Source organism: Zingiber officinale, chromosome 2A (assembly GCF_018446385.1).
Source record: "Zingiber officinale cultivar Zhangliang chromosome 2A, Zo_v1.1, whole genome shotgun sequence".
Lineage (NCBI taxonomy): Eukaryota > Viridiplantae > Streptophyta > Magnoliopsida > Zingiberales > Zingiberaceae > Zingiber > Zingiber officinale.
Window position 1 is genome coordinate 84,340,934 of NC_055988.1, and position 22,331 is coordinate 84,363,264.

Genomic DNA, 22,331 nt, shown 5'->3' on the forward strand with positions numbered 1-22,331 from the left:
ATAAAAGTATTTTAAAATAAGAGAATTTCATATTAAAGTAATTAATATTGAACACAAATAGACAATATAATGCGTGTTAAATTAATAAATTGTAGAGTTTCTTCTCATTTGCACATGAAAATAGTCCAAGAGAATGTTAAATATCTCATTGTCCTTGTACTTCTTTTTTTAACTTGATCATGAGCTCCTTTGATAACATCATAAGACTTATAATTAAACTTTATTTGTCTTTATGATCTAAATGGACTTTTAGTTTATTATTGTAGTCAAATGCAAAGCAAATCAAGTTTGATAGCAAAGAAAATAACTCCAAGAGATGCACATGCTTGCCAAGTTGTTATTGATCATTGTATAGAGTAATAGTAGGGATCCTCTAATTCGTAAATTATAGATCAAGAAATGATCCATTGCATGGGGACCCTTGATTTGGATAGACTTCACCTTTAAATAGATAGGGTCTATTCAAATCAAGGATCTAAAAATATGGATCATCTTCTAGTCCGCAATTGGTAGATCAGAAGATTCGTCCTCATAGAGCAACGGGATAGTTGGAGTAGTTTTATAATTGACAAACTGTGAATACTAAAATGTAAAATTTGGAAACCGGGGTATAAATGTATAGGTGTTTAATTCTGAGGGGGAAAGGTTAAAATTACGGAGAAAAAGAATATTCCCGCCTGTAACGCCGCTCCGTGTCGGAAACTCGATATATCAGATAGCGTATCATCGTCTTTTATTCTTATTCTGCTCCTCTCCAATTCCCCGATCGGCCTTTCCTGCTCCGAGTCTCGTCCACTTGCCGGTTTCCTAAGGCTCCTCTTCTTCTCGCAGCTGCAGTGGCATCGCGATAGGGAATCATTTCGGCGTCCTGATTCGGAATTGTGGCATCGGCGGCAGGGGATTGTTTACTGAATCTGATGGGCGTTGGTTGATCTGCTTCGAATCTCCGTGCCGCGTGTGTCTCTTTGTGTTTGGGAATGGAATGGTATTGTGCTGATTTGTTTTGCAATTGTTTCGATTCTGTGTTGTTGATCTTGTCCAATAGTTAGAAATCTGGGTGATTGAGCTCTTTGAAATCTAGATTTTTGAAAGGAGGGTGGATTAGCTAAAGCGTCTATTTTTATTCTTCCTCTAGGAGCTTTCTGTTTGTATGTTGATTCTGGACACGTTTGAACAAAAAACGGAGTCTATTAATTAAGAAATCGATTGTGATAGGGCATTTGAGCTAGTCACTGAAGTGAAATTGGATGTAATGTATTTTTTTTTCATGTAATCATAAACCAGTCTATTTAATTTAGGTGAATCCTAGTATCTTTTCTATTTGCTGGGATTACAAAACAAACTTCTTTTAATCTTTATATTAGATGAATGTTAGGAAAATGCTCAATATTTAAGACGCTCCTTTTGGCTAGTTCTTAAATGAGATAGTTGCCTCCACTGGTTTGTGATGGAGAGTAGCACTTGTACGTATTGATGCTACTGTTACAGATGTCTGGAACTTTGGAGTTGGAGTGGTAAAAAAATCTTCTTTTTTTTTTTTTTGGAATTTTTATTCAAGAGACGGCGGTAAGAAAAAGATAACATTTGTTAATCTAATTTACATTGAGAGATTAATGTTTTTATTTGCATTTGAATGTATGTGAAGGTAAATTTACTGCTTTACGAACATGCTTGAATGCTTTAGACAAATTAGCACGGATAAACTTGTGTATCTTTTTTTATTCATTTCTTTTGTGCCAACAACTTTGTGAATGAACTAACCTTCATGTGGAGCATTACCTCTACAAAATTATCATGTGGTTCTGTTGAGTTTAGTGTTTTATTTGTGTAGCTCAATTATCCTTATCTTCGTTTAGTAACTGAGGCCTTCAGCTTGGTCATGTTGTTTTATAATAATTGAGGCGTATTGAAATTTGCAGTGGCTGTAGTGCATGTTGATGACTCCTTGGGTCCTGATTGAGAACTCCTTTATACCTTATAAATCATCACTTCGTTTGGACTGTGTTTGTGAGCTGAACGCATGCCCACATAGGTTTACTTGAAAAAGGAGCTATGCAGGAATCTACTGATCACAATCCAGGTGTAACCACACCAAGAGGCACACTGCAGCAATCTCTTCGCCGCTTGAGTAGCAAGAAGTCCCCAACAGCAAAAGGGCAGCATTCATCTCCAACTGTGTTTCCTGAAAAAAGAGGCAAGGTAAAATCACTGAAGAAGACTGATGCCAGTATTGCTATTGAAGATTCTGGGAAAGCAAAGCCTCATGAACACAAGATTGATATTGGGGATGAAAAATCTGATTTGTTAGGATATGTAGTTTTTAGCGGGAAGCTTACTCTGGAAAAGAAAGCTAAAGGTTCAAGTGCTGATGAGCAAAAGGGGTCCGAAAATTTAATCTCTAATATATTTGAAGCAAGACTTTCAAGTAAAGCCCTGATATGGGGTTCTAATACTCTTAGCATCAATGAGATCATTTCTGTAAGTTTCCTAGAGTTCTCTATCATGCTACCCTTTCTAATTATAAAAGCCCTTATATTTAGTTGTAACTATTGTAGGTATCTTACCATGCTGGTGTAAGATATTTCACTATCCACGCATATCCTAAGAAAAGGAGATCATGCGGGCTTTCTTGCTTCTTGAAGCCACAAAGAGTTCAACAAGATTTCCGCTTCTTAGCTTCTAGCTCACAAGAAACCTTACAATGGGTACAAGCTTTTGCAGACCAGCAATGTTCAATTAATAGTTTGCCTCATCCCATGATTTCTAAGAAGCAGGAACCTGACATTGTTGCTGATGAGCCTCTGTTTAATCTACCATATATAAGATGTAAAAGTCCACCGAGCATTCTTGTGATACTGAATCCTCGTTCTGGGCATGGCCGATCAAGTAAAGTTTTTCATTCAAAAGTTGAACCAATTTTTAAGGTATGTATGAGACTGTGATCATTTATTAATATTTCTAGGATTGTATGATCCAATCTACTCTGTTTATGATCTTTATACCCATGCTCTTGATGAGTTTCCATTGTCGATTTTTTTTTTAAATTTGTTATATTTCTTTGGAACAAAACTAGCTAAGCATGATTTAATGGAAACTATTTATCATTTTGACACCATGCTAGTAGGATCTGAGCACGATTAACTTTGATATAGTGAAGGAGATATTGATACAATATCAATAGTAATAATATAAAGAATGACTGGTTGAATTTGAGAGAAGCCATCAGAACCCTGAATGATTGTCATGCGCCTAGACTGAGAAAAATGTTAAAATTTGTAATATGTCCTACTATACTTCATGAATTAGAGTGTTTGACAATTAGAAAATAGTTTATGTAAAAGTTAATATAACATAGATAATGATGCCTAGATGTTTGTGTAGATTAATAGAAAGAATTAGATAAAGGATACTACTAAAGAAAACAATTAGGGGTAGCTCTAAAGAAAAATTATGTTAATATGAAATAGATTTGTTCAGTGACAATTAATAAATTTTATAATTCAACAAGTTAAATCAATTGGAGTTGAAGGTTGCAAGAAGTAAAGAACCATAGATGATAGAACACAATAACTCTCTGCAACTCAATTAAGATAATTGAATATCACTAGGGATATTAATGTGAATAGAGTTCGACGAAGGAATAAGATCTATATAGCCGATCCAGAACAGTTTGGCCATAGTTGTTAGAATTGTAGGACAAAAGAGTGGTCAGTATTTACCATTTATATGATAACTGGATAATAAAAGTTTATGCTTCCTATTTATTTTACATGGAAAGTCTTAGGATTTGTTTGCTTGAAACTGCAAATGTTTTGGTAAGTAGTAACTGTTTACTTCTCTTTCTATAATTGATCAAAGCATGTGCTTAATAAAGGGCATAATTTGAAATTTCTCATGGATGGAAAACTGGTAACAGCTTGCAGGCTTCAAGATGGAAGTAGTTAAGACCACTTATGCTGGTCATGCAAGAAACCTTGCTTCCACGGTTGACTTCAGTACATGTCCAGATGGTATGTTGCTAAGTTCATTCAACTTGATCTTTCTTCCTGTCTCCTTGTTTCTTATTGTGTCTACAATGCTCATCTAGGAATTGTTTGCGTTGGTGGTGATGGAATTGTTAATGAGGTCAGTTATTTGTTTCACGTTTCTTATATAGTTCTGGAAATTTTTTTTAGATAGAACAAGATGAATAAAATAGAATAAATTTTTGATGAACTATGAATTTAGAACTTCACTAGTTTTGTTAGCAATATATGTGCATGTGATCCCTTCTTGGATATGCAAAATCTTGAATCAAAAGAAATGTTTTCTCATGATTGGTGATGGTGAATTGACTGGGTGTAGAAATCTAGGTCATGTTCGAGCAGAAATAAAAGAGCTGCAGATGAAGGTAACTGCTTCCACTGAATTCAGGGAAAGTAATTCACGTTCGTGCTTGGGAGTTGAGAGACATGTTCATATTTGGAATGCTTGAAAGTGTGGCATTTAGGGTGCAAGATAATCCTTTAGTGCTGCTTACTTTGTCTATGGAAAGTATCTGTGGTTTTGGGTAATAGGAAAAGACATAAAAGTGATCTTCTGGAAAGTTCTGCTGATTTGCAATCCCAAGTTTAATACCAAAATAAATAATGAAGACCCTTTATCAGAAACTAAATTAAACGAAAAGAATATTTAAGAAGTCTTACAACATTTAGGCATTACTTTGCCCTTCCTTTCAAATATATTTCCTCTGATGTTTACTTCTCCCATTAATTCTTGTGCTTCCTAATTTGTTTCCATGATCTCAGAAAAAAAAAGGATACTTAAGCAAAGATCACATTACTTTTTTTCTTATAGACTAGGCATTTATTGTAACCAATATTGTTGCTCTGATGATGTGCATAATTTTCAAGTCTACTAAGTTATAAGTTACAAAATGTTAATCAATAGTAAATTGTTGGTGTTTATGACCTTTGATAGTCTCTTCTACCTATATTAATTGTTTGTCAAAGTAAAAATTACTAGAATGTCCTTTGTATTATGTGGTTTTTACATTTAATTTTATAGCCCTATAACATTCCACCTCTTCCTCAAGTTGATTTAAATATATTATGGAAATCTATCTTACTACAAACTAGAGAAGAATGAGCTAAGATTCCTCCTCAAATTGATTTATGACCTTAGGTAGTCCTTTCTGCCTATGCTAATCGTTCATCAATGTAAGAATTACTAAAAGGTCCTTCCCAATATGTGATTTTTACATTTGATTTTATGGAGGAATCACCGCACTAAAACCTTCTTCTTCATCATTATTAGTTCCCCACTGTATGTAACGCTGCTTAAAAAATTGTCATTATCATCCAGTTGGTATAATGAAAATGGGTGACCATTAATTCTCAATTAAACACCTCTTCTCCATGCCCTTCTACTACTCGACCAAAGTACTCTTCTAATTCATTTATTATATACAAGTGGTGCAATCTGATAAACTCATCATCCTCGAAAAATTTAATAGAAAGTTATCCAATAACCATCTTCATCCCCAATGACTTTTACATCAGAGTGACTTTTTGCTTTATTTGACAAACAACCATGTCATGTGTTGTGGTTCTTTCCAACACAACAATCATTGTTGCCTAGGTGTGAAAGGTAGAAAATGTAACATCTTGAATGACAAATGATATGGCGAATAGGGTAGGGTCCCTGGAGTGGGGTCGAAGTCAATAAGGCTGGTTGATGTGGCGGTCAAAGACAAGGGGGTGTCAACACTCGGGGCTAGCACGGTAGTCATGACCTAACCGAGTGGTCTAGCTCCATGGAACCCTAAGCCGTATTATTGTGATTCGGAGCCGAGTCCTTTCGGTTTGATCAGATATGATAGACGCACAAGCCTGATCGAACTCCTTGGCCGAGCGGAGGTTGAGTCCTCAAGGTGGTCAACATTCCTTAGCCGGCCCAACCTCATCCGAGAATGAGGTCCAACCGAACTCCTTGGCCGAGTGGAGGCTGAGCCCTTAAAGTAGTCAGCATTCCTTAGCTGACTCGACTCCATTTGAGAGCGAGGTCCGACCGAAAGTTAAAGGGGACTCAGTTAGCCTACCATCAAAATGCATTCCAAGCCCACCAACCTAACGACCCAATATTCCTTTTTAGTGTTTTGTATAACAGTTGTCAGAGAATCAGGGGAATATTCCCTGTGCAATCTACATGAAGTAAGCTTCTACCCTACAAAGCACAGAAATGGTGGGTCTATTTTACGAAAGTTGTCAGAATGCCAGAATGGTCAATCCTTTTTGGAAAATGTATCGATATTCATGCACGGAGGAAAACTAGCACTATATAAGGGATCTCCTCCTAAAGACGTAGGTACACGAGATTACACATTCAGATCTTACTGCTTATTTTTACTGTCTGTCACATTCCATTTTTCTCTCTTGAGCAATTGCCTAAATTGAGAGTCGGAGTGCTTTCGCCGAGGACCCCTCCCTGCCTGGTTGCTGCTGTTCTTTTCCCTCTACGTTCCTTTTTGACATGCAGGATCACTTGGCGCTACCTTCTTCTAGTTCAAAGTCTTTTCACTGTGAACGTCAAAGCCACCTGTCCATCTTCCTTGATTTTAGACAGGATCAACAAAGGTTTAGTTCAGATTTACCTAGGACATCATCTTCACTTTAATATAACATGAAGTTGTTTGGACACACAATACATTCCTCCTCAAGCCTATTTAAATATATTATAGAAATATATCTTATTACAAACTAAAGAAGAATGAAGCTCAACAAGAAGAATGGAGCTAAAATTTTTCATACTAAACCCTCAAAGATTACTTTAGAGCTAGGACTCTAAACAAACCAAGCCGAGCCAAGTTTTAACCGAACCACCCGGCCTAAAATGAACCAAGCCATTGGAATGATTGTTCAAGTTTAGTTTGGTTTATTTTTTATAAGCTTGAGCTTAGTTCGTTTAGATATTATCGAGTTCTCAATTCAAGCTTGTTTGATTGTTGAAACTTTTTCTTGTTTGATTGATTATTGAGCTTGATAATTCAAACTTGTTTGTTCATTTTAAAAGGTTTTTTGTTTATTTAGTATGTTGATAAAAGTTTTATTAATGAACATAGTTCGTGAATAATATTCATGAACGTTGTTCATGAACATTAACGCGTTAAACACATATGTTCAAGCTTGTTTGTTTAGTTTAATGAATTGTTTAAACTTGTTTATTTAATTGATCTTGTGTGTATTGAACGAACATAAACAAGCTCTTACCAAGATGAACACCAAGCTTTTTCACGAATGTTTGGTTCATTTGCAGCACTATTTAGAGCTAAACTGAAGAATGGAATTGAAGAGAGGCGTTATTGATGTTGAGCTAATGAATAGACTAGTGAAGTGCCTTTATGGATATTTGGCAGCCCAAATCTGAGAGGACTTTGGAGCATCGCTTCTAGCTTAGAATTGGAGAAAGTGTTAATACTTCTCAGCAAGATCTATAATAGTGGAACCAAACTGAGTTGATGGACCCCCTCAGAACACATGAGTTTAATTGTCCAATGGATAGTCATGGAGAGAATTGCAAAGATTCTTGACATACCCAAATTCCCCACAATGAGCACACTCGTGCTTTCTTTATTCAGGAGCACAGGAACCATGATATCACTATTGGCCTTCTTGATGGTCCTATGATTCTTCAGTTAATAGTTGAATTGCCACAGTAGATTAGTCCATTGTTGGTTCAGAGGATGGTAGAACTGTAGTAGAAGCTTGTAGAATCCACATGCACACATTCAACAGATGTGGAGTGGAAGAGTGTCTCAAGATTTAAGTTTTTTTACTAGCTTTAACTAAGGATGGACACGGTCAAAGAACATGATGGTGAGGGACTTAGCCAAGCGACTATACACAACTCTCCATCTACAATAATTTGGAAGATGTGTATGGCACTCACTGCAAAAGCATACGAGCGAACCAAGAGATGTTACCTGGATGCCACTCCTTCCATAAAGCATAATTCTTACTATAAAATTTCTCTGTAATGATGTTTGTAGTGTAGTAAAACTCAAAAAATTAATCTCAAGAGGTATCAAGGGAGTATTCAAGTAATGAAATGGAAAATAAATTTGGGTGGTGACATCCTGTAGCTGCAGTAACCTGACCCAGTAGGTGGGTCACTGCTTGGGAGAACTAAAGAAGGATGCAATCTAATGTTATCTGCAGAGCAATTGATTGACAGTGTCGCATGGATTTAGTTGAACTGCCTGTCAGCATTTAAGGATTCTGTATTAGCGGTGCATTCTACGTTCTCAGGATACTACTGTTGCTTGTTGAAGGGGGTGTTCTATCTGAGTTTTTTCAATAAGGAGTTTGAAGTGGCATCTAGGTGGTGAGAGATGCTGCAGGAGGCAACAAACCTACGGGTTGTCCTAGCAACATGACGATGTGTTCAACATGGTAGTCTGATGCTAGATGACGCTGCAGGAGATGTGAACCCACAGATATGTGTGGTTTTGGTCCTTTGCTCACTTGGTGTTCAAATTCAGGGGCAACAAAGATGAAAAACCGGGACATGGAGCTGAATAGCTCTTTGCTCATGTGCAGAGGAAGTGAGAGAAGGACTCAGCGGCTTGGTTCCTGATGGCTGAAGTTCTCATGCACATAGGGTCAGCATGTGGTGATGATTGAAGGCACCACAGTGGTGAGGGAAGGTGGAGATCCAATATTGTAACAATGATGGGAATGTTTTTGATACCATGTTAGGGTTCATTGATAGTCCCTTCTTTGGCAGAGAAGAAGGGACTATCAATGAACATGTAAAAAGCTACATGTGGGTCCTTGGGATTATGAGATTTTTTCTTCTTGGTTACTAGGTAGGTCCATAACAAAAGATTGATGCAATAAGCATTTTCTTTCATCTTTTTCGCTCATGTATTTAGCAACCATTGGATGTATACAAAGAGTACTCTTAGATAAATTATCTATGCTTAAACTATCTTTCAGTTGGTCCTAAATCACATAAGTATATTCCCTTTGCTTTTTTAACATTGGTTCTTTCTGAATGCATAGATTTGATAATTGTACAGGTGCTCAATGGGCTTCTAACTAGAGAAAACCAACAGGAAGCAATTTCCATGCCAATAGGTGTGATTCCTGCTGGTTCTGATAATTCACTTGTTTGGACAGTTTTGGGAGTGAGAGATCCTATCTCAGCTGCAATGGCCATTGTCAAGGTAATACTCTGATTTTTATGATAAAATGCTGTTAGTTTTATGCTAGTAACAAAAAAATGATAACAAAAATTGTGTTGGTTTTTATCAACTCTGTTAGGGATGTAGTGGCCAGAAGATTATTAAAATTTTATTATGAAAAACTATTCTAATGATTTTCTAAACAAGAAAACGTTTGCTGGTAGTTTCAATCAAGGACTCAAATACTGTGTTGTTTCAGTCAGCATGGGTGAAACATCTCGTTCATTGGTTAACCAAAATTGACTCAGTATTGGCATAGGCGAATTGCAGTAGGTACCATCCATTTTGATCTGTCTTCACTAGTATCCACCAAAAGAGAGCTTCTGTGTGTTGGCAACACCTGTTCTAGAAGAGTGCGGGTGTGTGTATCTGCAGGTGGGTGATATAGTGACTTCCTTGTGTGTGTGTTTTGAAGTTACAAGGCTAATTATGCTAGCTTGACAAATGGGGACTTGATCTTTTTATGTGTGTGTACGACTGAATAGCTAAGAACAATTCAAAATATTAAACGACTATTTCCTATAAAGGACAAAAAAGTGGAAGGATGAAAACGTAAAGAAGAAAGAGTGGATGTAAATATAAATGAAAGATCTTTGTTTTATTTACATCCGCTCATTTTCTTACTTTTCCATCATTTGCGGAAAACCAACTCTAAATGTATAGATTTTAATTGTGAAGAGTTTTTACATTCATCAAAACATGAATTTTGAGGAATTAGTGAAAGCTGTATGGTTTACTACGTAAATATCCTTTGAAGCATCTTTAGCATAATTTTCATCCATGGTTTTAATATTTTTGATACAAATACAAGTTGATTCAAGTTCTAGTTCATTATTATATGCCTTGACCTACTGTTGAAACTTGTTTATTTATCTTACCAGCTTATACCATTACTGTATCATGATTGCAGGGTGGACTCACTGCGACTGATGTTCTTACTGTCAAATGGATCCAGAATGGCATAACTCATTTTGGAACAACTGTTTCATACTTTGGCTTCCTGAGTGATGGTAACTTCATGGATTTGTTTTACTTTCTATATTTTATTAGCCTGCTCTTATTGTATGATCAATCATGCTCCAATACCTTATCCTTTGGGCTATCGATACACTATACTTCCTTGCAGACAGTTCTTATGTCGTGGTGACATAATGAAGTTGGTAGCAGAAAATTAACCTCTTCTTCCCTGTTATTTCTATTTGTATAATGGAGACCCTCCTAAGCATCATCCTAGTTCACATTCAAGAATTACAGACCTTGTTGTCAAGTTGGAGGTGAAGATTGCTTTAACACCTGAGCCACTTATAAATTTATACCATGCCCTAAAATTTATGACACCAAATGAAATTGTATGAGCTATACCCCACCTCTACCTTATTTCAGTTGTGATTATATATACACAATAATAGTATCGTTTTATAAGTAGTAATTATCTTATCTTGAGATCTTCGATGTTAAATCCTGCAGTCCTGGAACTCTCTGAGAAGTACCAGAAACGCTTTGGTCCCTTGCGCTATTTTGTGGCTGGATTTCTTAAAATTCTTTGCTTGCCAGAGTACAGCTTTGATGTGGAATACCTCCCAAATACTAAGGCAGCAAGTGCTGAAGAAAAAATTTCAGTGGAACAACATAAAGTCGACATGTCAGACCTATATATGGATTTGCAGAGGTCAAGAAAAGAAGGCCTTACCAGAGCTTCGAGTTTATCGAGCATTGACTCGATTAGGACTCCAGGAGGTGATCCGGAAACAACTGGTAGCACAATTGCAAGCAGTGAGCCATCGGAGTTTGTTCGAGCACTTGATCCTAAATCAAAGCGTTTATCCTTGGGAAGAAATTCAATGGCTGAGCCAGATGAAGTCCTTCATCCGCAGCATCACCTGTCCCCGAATCCAAACTGGCCGAGGACCAGATCAAAATCAAGAACTGATAGAACATGGCTGGGTCTGACTGTCACAACCGATGCCAAAAGCTCTTGGACAGCTACCTCATTGTATGACAAAGAAGACATTTCCTCGACCGTGTCTGATCCAGGACCAATCTGGGACTCAGAACCAAAGTGGGACTCCGAGCCAAAATGGGACACTGAGCCGAACTGGGAAAGTGAGAAACCGATTGAGCTGCCAGGGCCACCACCCGATGACATTGAATTGGGGATGATGAAAGAGGAGCTAGTTCCAAGCTTAGAAGAGAAGTGGGTCGTTAAAAAGGGCCGGTTTCTTGCTGTTCTTGTATGCAATCATTCTTGCAAGACTGTTCAGAGTCTGAGCTCGCAGGTCATTGCTCCAAAAGCAGAGCACGACGATAATTGTTTGGATTTGCTACTGATCAATGGAAGTGGAAGGCTGAAGTTGATGAGATTCTTTATGTATCTTCAGTTCGGTCGACATCTTTCTCTCCCTTATGTTGACTATGTTAAGGTATACTAAAACTGTCATATATTTGTTCTTCAAATTCCTGCTCTCCAGTGAGTCTGGCTTGCATTTATGATCTTGTTCTTGATATTGTAGGTTAAGTCTGTGAAGATAAAGCCTGCCTCAAACACGAACAATGGGTGCGGTATTGACGGGGAGCTCCTTCATGTAGATGGGCAAGCCTTGTGTTCTTTGCACCCGGAGCAGTGCAGACTGATAGGTCGCCATGCCAAGGACCAAACCTAAAGCATGCCAATCAATATCTCCCAAGTCTTCAACCTCTACTAGAACGAGATGTACTCGCACATTGATCCTGGTGTACGGCTCTCTTGTATAATTTTAAGTGCCTTTTTTTTTACAATATGGTGAATGAATCTGTCGTCTTATGTTTCTAGTTAGATTATCGCCTTATTTGAACATCGTTTTTTTTTTTTTTGCTTTTTTACAATCCTATACTTCTTGGGATCTATATAGGACAACAAAGTATAGCACTGTATGTATTTTTAAATCTACATGAGGTGTCAGTTATTTAGAGGATGACAATTTTATTATAATAGATAAAGGAATAATTTATGATGGAAACATATCTTTAAGGAAAAAAAAAATTTCTTCTCATCTTTTAATCATTTGGCAGTTGACTCTATGAGCATAATCAATTATGTTTTACTCTAGTTTTTTAGCTATTAAAATTTATCAAAATATTTTAGTTAAATATCCTCATGATTTTTAATAATAAAATGGAAATGTATATTAATTTTGACAATGAATGGGTCATTAAAATATATATATTTTTTAATTTTTAAAGAGCTACTTTGCTGTTTTGGAAATGAAATTCGCCCTTTTATAAAACGGTGCATAATTTAATGGTTATTAAATTTAAAAGTCAAAACCCAAAAGGATGATGCCGTTGTTAAGGAAAAAATATCATTAACCCCTGTATTTTTTATTAAGTAATATTTTCTCATCTGTATTTAAAAATAATAATATTTAACTCTTTTGGCTAAAGTAAAATGTGAAAATTTTTATAAAAGATAATTATGTATTTTTGATTTTTTTAAAATAATATTAAGAGGAAAAATAAATATATTAAATTTATTGATAATTTACGTCCACTTCTATTTTTTTTATTAATATATGAATTAATTCTAGATAATTTAAGGTCCTAATTGATATTTTTAATATGTATATGACTATTGATTTACTAATTAAAATCAAAAAATTATATGTAATCTCCAATAATATATAATGATTAATATTTAATTATATGAATAAAATAAAATTAGGTAGTTTAAAATTTATGTTTTCATTGCCCCACGACCTTTAAATATAATGTATAATAATTATTTTCTTCATTTTCTCTTAAATTTAAAAGTTTAGATCTGCTCGATCTGCCTCTGTCCACAATTATATAAGGTTCCGTTAAAATAGGTGAATGTATAATTTTCTTTTCTAACACGAAGGTAAATTTTCTTTATATTTTTTGAGCTATTATACTTTCACAGACATGCACACGAGCCTCACATCTTAGTTCATCACTGACTTGACTGTCAAAGAGGGTAATACTAATAAAGTCAACCCTCAGCTGACAAGTTTTGCTTTGCATGACACCAAGAGTGGATGCACCGATAAAACGGACATCAACTACATATCTAAGCGAGTGATGAAGGGCACCATCACTAGATGCTTCTATAATTTTTTTTTATGTATATTTTTCTCCCTATATATACAATAGATCTAACTAATCGATAATTAAAGAGCCAACCTCAAAGACATATGTAATTATTTTCCATATCAATTATATATATAATTTTTTTTCTCAAAAGATTATCAAAAAAAATATTAAAAAGATAAGGACATAATTATTATATATATATATTTTTTAAATTTGACTTTGGTCAAAGGGGATTAAGTGTTATTTTTTAAATGGGGGATACTACTTGATAGAAAATACAGGGAATTAAAGATATTTTTTCCTTTTTTAAATTTATTATCAAAAGATGTTCTATCTTATTTCTTAGCATTCACATCAGTTTCTTTAAACATAAAATTTATCTTAAATTTTATATTTTACTTTAAAAATTTTACATAAGTTACCCTATTCATTTCTTAAATTTAGATTTTATGAATAGTATTTCTCTAAATTTAGAAACTGAAATACATTCCCTAAATATAAAAATATTATTTAATTTGGAAAAGAGAAAAAAAAATAAATGAAATGAATTGGGTAAGGAAAAGTAGATATTACATGGGAAGAGAGAAAAAATAATTAAAAAATATAGAAGAAAGAAAAATTAATAAAACATAAGGATAATAGAAATTTTAGATTAGATGATGTAGTATGCAATAAAAAAATAATTGTTTAAATTTAATAAAACAGATGATTTATTTTAAATTTTAGAAATATTATAAAAAAACTGATGTAAATATTTACACTTTACTTGATAAAAATATTTTTATTTTTGGTATTATTTATATCAGCTAAAAGATCATAATTGCTAAGTAATTATAGTTTCATACTATTGTAACAACTATGATAATTGTGTAATTATATGATTGGGTAACTATTATAATATAATATTAATGATAAGAAATAATATGTTTATGTTGCTGCAGCTATGATTCATAGCTATTGTAAGATAACATTGATATATGTTGATCAAAGATAAACTATTCATATCCCAAGACTATAAATTATAGTTAAAGTGCTACTATTAATTAGAGTCGAAATGCTACAATAACACAATATTGATTAATATTCATAAAGATGAAGTATTGTTATAATATAATTTATTAGTATTGATAAGAATTAAAATGTCTATATAGCTACTACAATTAGGGGTGTAAATGAACAAAGTCGTTCATGAACTATTCGAACCTCGATTCGATAAAAACTTGTTTGAGCTCATTTAATAAGGCTCGTTAAGATAAATAAATCAAACTCAAGTTTCATAATATTCGACTCGTTAGCTTGTGAACATGTTCGTTAAGCTAAAAACGAATAAAAATAATAATTTTGATATTAAATTTATAGATTTTACACCCTACTTATAAAATGTATAGATAAATATATTAAATTTATTTATTAGAATAAAATTATAAATTTTAATAAAAATATTATAATTTTTTCTAAATATATAATTTAATTTTAATGAATATTTAAATTTATAGTTTATATTTATTAAGATTGTTTAAACTCGATAAAAACTCAAATAAGTTCTTGAGCTATAAATATATTCATTAAATAAAACTCAAGCTCAAATCGATTATAAACGAGTCAAATTCAAACATTTAAGAGTTCGGCTCGACTCATTACATCCCCTAACTACAATATAATTTTTTATGTTGATTAAAATTAAAATATTTATTTTATAGCAATTATAAATTTATAGGTGCCATAATATAGTATCAAAAAATAAGAACAGTTTGGAAAATGCAATATATAGGATAGAATGTCTTTTTGATAATCAGTCAAAAGGGACACCTTTTAATTATTCTAAAAAAAGGCACTGATTTAGTGATTTGTATCCAAATTTTAATGCGCCGTTTTGGTAAAAATAACGAGAATTGAAACATAATAATAGAAGGGGCATTTTGAAAGTTGTAAATATTTGGAAAAGTTTGAAAATAGGATAACTTTTGGTATTGCAAGGGAAGTTTCCGAATGCTTTGCTTTGCTTGGCTTGGGAGGCTAGACTGCTCTCGATGTCATGGTGTTGCCATCATCGCACCGCCTACGCGGCCTGCTCTCGATTTCGGAGTGAAATCGAGAGGCGGAACAGTTGGGAGTTGTCGAGCTTGGGAAGAGACGGCGGGGCGGGCGGTCGATCGATCGATCGATGTGGGTTTCGAATTGGGTGGAGGGTGGGATCAGGAGCTTCATCGGCAGTGCAACGGGCGGCGGCGGCGGGTGGATCTGGTCCAGCGTAGACGGGAAAGCGGGGTGGTGGCATGAGGGCCTAGTCATCTACGGCGTGACGGCCATGGCCGGACTCGCCCTTGCCGCCACACTCGTCATCTCGACGCGGAGGTAAAAGAAAGAAAAAAAAAGCCGAATATGCGCTTGCGTTTTTCGTTTCTCATCTTCCCGACCAGTAGCAGGTTAGAAAGAAATCGATTATTTGAGAGAGAGAGAGAGAGAGAGAGAGAGAGAGATGCCGTAGATGAGCGCCCTCCGACGAACCGGTATGAGAGAGAGATGCCGTAGATGAGCGCCCTCCGACGAACCGGTATGGTTCGTATTCACCATCGTTGTCGTCGCCTAGGTCGTCCTGGATTCATTTGAGATCGCTCCTCATTGTTGCCTCCTCACCAATTCCTGATCGGTGAGTCCCCTTTTCCCTCTCTCTTCCATCCCATTTTCCCTCTCTCTTCCATGCCTTTTCAGTGCCTTCTTGTTTTTCTCTGGAGCATCGATTGGATTCGGTATACAACTTCACTCTCCCAATTCACCTAAAGACAGTAGCTAAATATACTTTGTTCCTTCATTGCCTTTCCTCTATCATGTTCTTCCTACTCTTTATCCACACACCGGTTTCATGTTTTTGGCGAGCTTAAATTTTGCTCTCACTGATTGATGGATGATATTATTCTTAAGAATAATAGTAAAGTAACGCTAGCTTTGTCTCACAAAGTAACTAGATTATACTATTATCTGAAAGTTGAGAAGAACAGTAGGTTCCAATTCCCCTATCCTGAGAAAAATTGTAACTTCTAAAAGGGAAAAAAATCATTATAACTAGTCCTTCCTTACTTTTCAGAAAGAACCATGTCAATCAAATTAAATATTCTACTATTTATATCAAGGATACCACATTGGTGAGCTTGTAGCTGTATTGCATTGTGGTTGCTTCTTTCGCCATGGACTGTGTCACTCGCTGAAATTAACATGACATTTGGATTTACTGAGTAAATATAAGATTAGTTATCTATGGGAGATAAATTACTTGGCAAAAATTGTACAGATGAAAACATTCTTGTCTGTTTTTGTAAATTCATTTATAACAAGGGAATAAGTGCATCATTTGTTTTAAATTTTACCATGTTTACACTCTTCATCATTTAGTTCTTTCATAACATCATCGTAGTGTTTCAGAGGCAGTCTTAGGTCACCATGGTCTCGGAGGATAGGGAAACATCCCCTTACTAGGCACCAATGGAACAATTTCTTCACCTTTGATGGAAAGCTTCGTGATGGCGGAATTAAGTTCTTAAAGAAAGTTCGGACTGCAGTAAGAGTCTTCTCGTAGTTCAATGCCACTTTCTGATGCTTATATTAGTTATATGATCTATTTTGACAAAAAAAAATATGAATACATTTGGAGCAATTACTTTTAATTGTGATTCAGGGAGTTGAGCCAAGCATCAGGCCTGAAGTCTGGCCTTTCCTTCTTGGAGTGTGAGACTCTAAACCATATTTTCTGAACAGTTTGATACCTTGTTTAACTTTAAAATAGGCTGCAAAATATAATCTGTATTGTCCTTTTCCCCCTTAATTTGTCAGCATTGTTTTCTTTGTCTTCTTGTTTGCAAGGCCTTTGTGTTAATTATCTAATTCATCATTTCATTCTTATCTCAAGCTTGCATCTAAAGTTCAAAGTATTTGCATCACTTAGGGATATGTTATGCAGATAGGTGCAAAATCGAAGATACGCCCTCACCATAAATAGTTAGTTTTTTATATTAGAAAAAATGACAATTTAAATTGCCCTCATGGACTTCATATATTTTATTTATATCTACCTCATGATAGATAACAAGATGCCAATAAGATTGTAAGTGTTAACGAATATATAAGCATATAGTGGATATCTGAAAGCTATACGAAATTGTTTGTCCTTAGAAACAAAGTTACATGATAGAAAGACTATCACTGAATTCTTTGCATTCCTCTTTTGCAACATGAGATTAGAAAATAGGAAAAAATCTTTGGTCAATTTCTATAAGAAGTGGAACTTAGCTTCTAGTAGCAGGCTTGAATTGGATATATGTTAGTCAACTCAATGCCAATAAATTAGTTTAGTGCGGGCTAACAAATTGAGAATAATTAAGATAGACGAACAAAATGCCCATTTTAGTAGAAGCCACAAATCTGTTAGATCTACTTATGAAAGTCACATTAATTATTTTATAATTTTTTATTATTCATCATTGAAGGGGAGCCTTGACGCAGCGGTAAAGTTGTTGTCATGTGACCAAAAGGTCACGGGTTCGAATCCTGGAAACAGCCTCTTGCAAAAAGCAGGGTAAGACTGCGTACAATGGATCCTTCCCCGAACCCCGCATGGCGGGAGCTTCGTGCACTAGGCTGCCTTTTTTCTTATTATTATTATTCACCATTCATTAAAAATCTAGGTCTTCATTCTAACACAATATGCCTTTACCACCTGAAAACATCAAAAGGGTGGGCAAGGAGAAAGCAACCAGTCACATCATTGCCCAGATGTAATGCAAACTAGTAAAGGATTTTCACATTATTTTAGGTCAACCATCAATGCCAATAAAGAAGCTAGTCTATGGTTACAAGATTAGGTAGGTAATTTGCTATATAGAAACACCTTCCATGAATTGATTAAAATTAACAGATGCAATGGTTGCGAGCATTAACATGATATGCTTGTAGGAAACAAAATGGTGAATAATAAAAAATTATAAAATAATTAATGTGACTTTCATAACTAGATCTAACAGATTTGTGGCTTCTACTAAAATGGACATTTTGTTCGTCTATCTTAATTATTCTCTAACTTTTATCTTTGCTGAAACTACATTTAAATAACAATTATAGTCCTACTTTTAATTTTCAGTTTCTAAAGATTGTCATCTCCATGATACAAGCTTCATGCTTATTGTGTTAAAAGATATAGGTGCTAGTGCTGTCCCAACCTTCATTGTAGGCAAGAGGCATTTATTCAACTAAACCCTCAGGAATGCGACAAATTCATAGAACTAGTCGCTGCAAATGTAGAAATGGAGTATCCTTGTTTAAGAAGGCTAGTGGAAGAAGTATCACCAACCACAGAGCAAATTTATTCTACTAGCACTGTGATACCCCTATATCGCCCTCCTACAGATACAGCTATGGGTCCCCGTCCCCCAGGATTCCCCCCAATAGTGGTATCATTTATTGGATTGCTTGTGGTCCCAAGTCCTAAGACTAGTAACTAATGTTATCATATGCCCTTTATCATATCAATCTAATTACAAAATATTCTTTTCTTTTATAAATCTACCATTAGAATTGTCTAGGGATTATATCATAAATTTTTCATATCTAAAAATCATTTTTCACCATTATATTTTGGTTGTGATGTATTATGTAATAAATAATGCTAATGTTCTGTGTATGATAAGTGTAGTTCTTTAAATTTTGTTGATACAATATTTATGACCAATAAATACTAGTACAGTAGATATTGTTGATTGCATACTATATCTCAATATCTTGCTAATTATTTTGCTTTTACATACTGATTATATGTTGCACATCTTCTTTTTTCCTCTCTATAAAATTTGTAGATACAATATACTAATATAATAGATATTATCGATTACATACTATATCTACATACTAATTATATGCTAGGATGCTACACATCGGTCTTTTTCCTTCAAAATCCCTTTTCATTTTTCCAAGGAGTTGGTACTCTTTTCACAGGAAAAGGCCACTACCTATTTTATTACCTTCTAACATATGCTGCTTGTTTGTTTCCTTCCTTGTAAACGTACACTACAAATTTATAAATTTATATTATTTTTTACCTATATCTTGTATAGACAAATCTTGTATGCTTATTAAAATAAAGATCAATTAGTTGAAACACTAAGTTGAAGATGTGGGTAAAGGTAGACAAATAATTTTTTTTTCTGGGGGGGGGGGGGGGGGGGGGGGAAAAAAAAGGAATCTGTTATCCCAATATAGAGAATCATCTATACGATGATTTCTATGCCTTATTCTGGACAACACTAGAAAATTCCTTTTTTGTTGGTTCGCAACAAATGTCTAATTTCCTGAACAAAATTAGGATATGCCAAAGCCGATTGTAATACAGCTGAGTCACTTCATAATGGGATATACTGATTTTTAAGGCCTATGGTTAGAGAAGTTCGGACAAGATAAACATCAAGGCATGCGAAGTGGCCAGAAAGAGACCACGAGAACATAATTACAACAATTAAATTACTCATGCATTACTAACTAGATAATATGGATTAGAGCACAATGAGGGAATAAAATTAGGAAGCCTACATCTTCAACATTATTATGATGGTCATTGGACAAATTATCTTTTGATTATGAATTCGTCCATTAAATTTTATGAACCTTCTTGATAGACTTTGTAATGCACTCTAAGAGACCATTTCGTGTTGACCAACAATACAAGTTTCCACCAATATGCTTGTTCTTCCATTCAGGTTATCCTCAAACCCCTTTGTTTTGTCCTATAAGGCATAATTTACTTTCAAGGGGAAAAATTCTATCATTATTTTGCTTAATGAAACAAATTTAATTAAAATGAAGGGAAAAGTCTATTCGGAGATAGAGAATATAGCTCAAAATGCTTGTGGGGGCTCATCATGAAATAACTCATTTATACAGTCCCTAACTAATGCTAAGTTATTGTTACTATCGGAGCAAGGATCAAAATTTGACTGTTTAAATGACTTTCTGTTGCAATAAGTTGAAACTTGTGTGGGAAATTATGTTTCATATGAGCTCTTTTTCATGACTGTGATTATATTTTGAACACGAAGAAATCTCATGGACAAGGACTAGCAATATTACAATCTTTGTGCAGATATCTGTTACTTGAGCCTTTTATTGATCTGTATTCCTCTGATGTGTAGCTATGACCTGCGGAGTTCAAGGGCTGAAAGAAATGTCATTCAAGCACAAAAGAGGTATAAGTTCCAGTCTGTTAAGCAAATATTTGCCTTCATTTTGCTCCTCTTGTTGCAGTTAACGAATGATACAATTATTGTCAATGAGACAAGTTGGTTTACTCTTCCTACTAGATTTAAGTGTTATGTTGTTATTACAGGAAGATATATGAAAAACTGAGACGCCGATGTTGGCAATTGGTAAATCATGGTGATGAAAACAGCAATGGACAAGAAAGCCCATTCAGTGGCACTTTAGATCACATAGCGCCCAAGGAATCAAGTACACCTGACCATGTTATTGTGGAAGATGACGAAAATAGTATTGCAGATGATACAGAATCTTCTTTCAGTGAATCCTCCATTGATGAAGAACCTGACAGCATTAGAATATCCTCCGCTTCCACAAGACTCGGTGAAGTTGATCCTGAACTTACCAAGATTGCTTCCTCCACAGGAGAGATCCCCAAACCTCCTCAAAGAGATGAGAATTTCACAACATGGCAACGCATCATGCGACTGGATGCTATTCGAGCCAATGACGAGTGGAGAAATTACAATCCGTCCCAAGCTGAAGTCTCAAGAGACAATGCCGTCAAGTTTGCTACCTGTGTCGGTTTGAAAGACTACGAGCACTTGGAGCCATGCAGGATTTACCATGCTGCACGTCTGGTCGCGATACTGGAAGCCTATGCACTCCATGATCCTGAAATTGGCTATTGCCAAGGAATGAGTGACCTTCTGTCTCCCATACTCGCTGTCATAGAGGATGATCATGAAGCTTTTTGGTGCTTCGTTGGATTTATGCAGAAAGCTAGGCATAACTTCCGACTTGACGAGGTTGGCATCAGGAGACAACTAAGCATCGTCTCCAAGATCATTAAGTCGAAGGATTCTGATCTCTATAGGCACCTGGAGAAGCTTCAAGCTGAGGATTGCTTCTTTGTGTACAGAATGGTTGTGGTCGTCTTCCGCAGAGAGCTAACCTTTGAACAGACCCTCTGCTTGTGGGAGGTTATGTGGGCAGATCAGTCAGCAATACGGGCCAGGATAGGGAAATCTGTATGGGGAAGAATCAGGTTAAGAGCACCACCCACTGATGACTTGTTGCTCTATGCCATCGCAGCGGCAGTCCTGCAGAGGAGGAAGATGATCATAGAGAAGTACAGCAGTATGGAAGACATTCTCAGAGAGTGCAACAGCATGGCAGGGCAGCTTGATATCTGGAAGCTTTTGGACGATGCACACTACTTGGTCGTGAACCTCCATGATAAAATTGAATGATCGCTATGTCGTTCCTCCGGGCTATGATTTGTACCACCTTCGTAGTTTAAGCCACTATTTTTATGGTTGAACTCCACATCATCTATCGACTATGAGAGTCCATCACAATTATAGGTTCTGGTTTCAAAGAAGACAATTCTTGTTTTATACCTCGATATAGGACTGTTAATGAGCCGAGCCGAGCTTTGGAGTGTTCAAGTTTGTTTGATAAGGTAATCAAGTCGAGCTGAACTTAAAATGAATCAAGCTTTTGAAATGATTGTTCAAGGTTGGCTTGATTTATTTTTTTTATGAGCTTTAGTTTGTTTGAAGCTTGGCTTGTTTAGATGTTATCGAGCTCTCAATTCAAGCTTGACTTGAGCTTGATTCAAGCTTGGTTTGTTTAGATGTCATCGAGCTCTTAATTCAAGTTTGTTTGATTGTTTGAAAACTTTAGTTGTTTGATTGGTTGTTGAGCTTGATAGTTTAAATTTATTTGTTTGTTTTATTTTATTTTATTATTTATTTAGCATATTGAAAAGAGTTTTATTAAT

At 35.3% G+C, this 22,331-nt stretch overlaps 2 protein-coding genes across 2 annotated transcripts; both read left to right on the forward strand.

Annotated features, from left to right (window-relative positions):
• The first annotated feature begins 735 nt into the window (after positions 1-735).
• LOC122041386 (sphingoid long-chain bases kinase 1-like) lies at positions 736-12,054 on the forward strand. Its single transcript, XM_042601041.1, has 9 exons — positions 736-985; positions 1,920-2,478; positions 2,556-2,924; positions 3,917-4,010; positions 4,088-4,125; positions 9,059-9,205; positions 10,134-10,233; positions 10,691-11,643; positions 11,734-12,054. The coding sequence occupies exons 2-9, from the start codon at positions 2,053-2,055 to the stop codon at positions 11,881-11,883; spliced, it is 2,277 nt and encodes a 758-aa protein (XP_042456975.1). The 5' UTR covers positions 736-985; positions 1,920-2,052; the 3' UTR covers positions 11,884-12,054.
• Positions 12,055-15,334: 3,280 nt separating this feature from the next.
• LOC122041387 (rab GTPase-activating protein 22-like) lies at positions 15,335-22,089 on the forward strand. Its single transcript, XM_042601042.1, has 5 exons — positions 15,335-15,664; positions 16,730-16,865; positions 16,983-17,032; positions 20,482-20,535; positions 20,676-22,089. Exons 1-5 carry the CDS (start codon positions 15,474-15,476, stop codon positions 21,796-21,798), a joined length of 1,554 nt encoding a protein of 517 aa, XP_042456976.1. The 5' UTR covers positions 15,335-15,473; the 3' UTR covers positions 21,799-22,089.
• Positions 22,090-22,331: the final 242 nt, after the last annotated feature.

Bases quoted from the DNA above. Each gene is read 5' to 3' on its own strand.
- LOC122041387 (XM_042601042.1), top strand. From the start codon at position 15,474: ATGTGGGTTTCGAATTGGGTGGAGGGTGGGATCAGGAGCTTCATCGGC. The intron at 16,866-16,982 runs GTAAGAGTCTTC...ATTGTGATTCAG, and splicing joins TAAAGAAAGTTCGGACTGCA to GGAGTTGAGCCAAGCATCAG. The intron at 17,033-20,481 runs GTGAGACTCTAA...TCTGATGTGTAG, and splicing joins TGGCCTTTCCTTCTTGGAGT to CTATGACCTGCGGAGTTCAA.
- LOC122041386 (XM_042601041.1), top strand. From the start codon at position 2,053: ATGCAGGAATCTACTGATCACAATCCAGGTGTAACCACACCAAGAGGC. The intron at 10,234-10,690 runs GTAACTTCATGG...TAAATCCTGCAG, and splicing joins CTTTGGCTTCCTGAGTGATG to TCCTGGAACTCTCTGAGAAG. The intron at 11,644-11,733 runs GTATACTAAAAC...TTGATATTGTAG, and splicing joins CTTATGTTGACTATGTTAAG to GTTAAGTCTGTGAAGATAAA.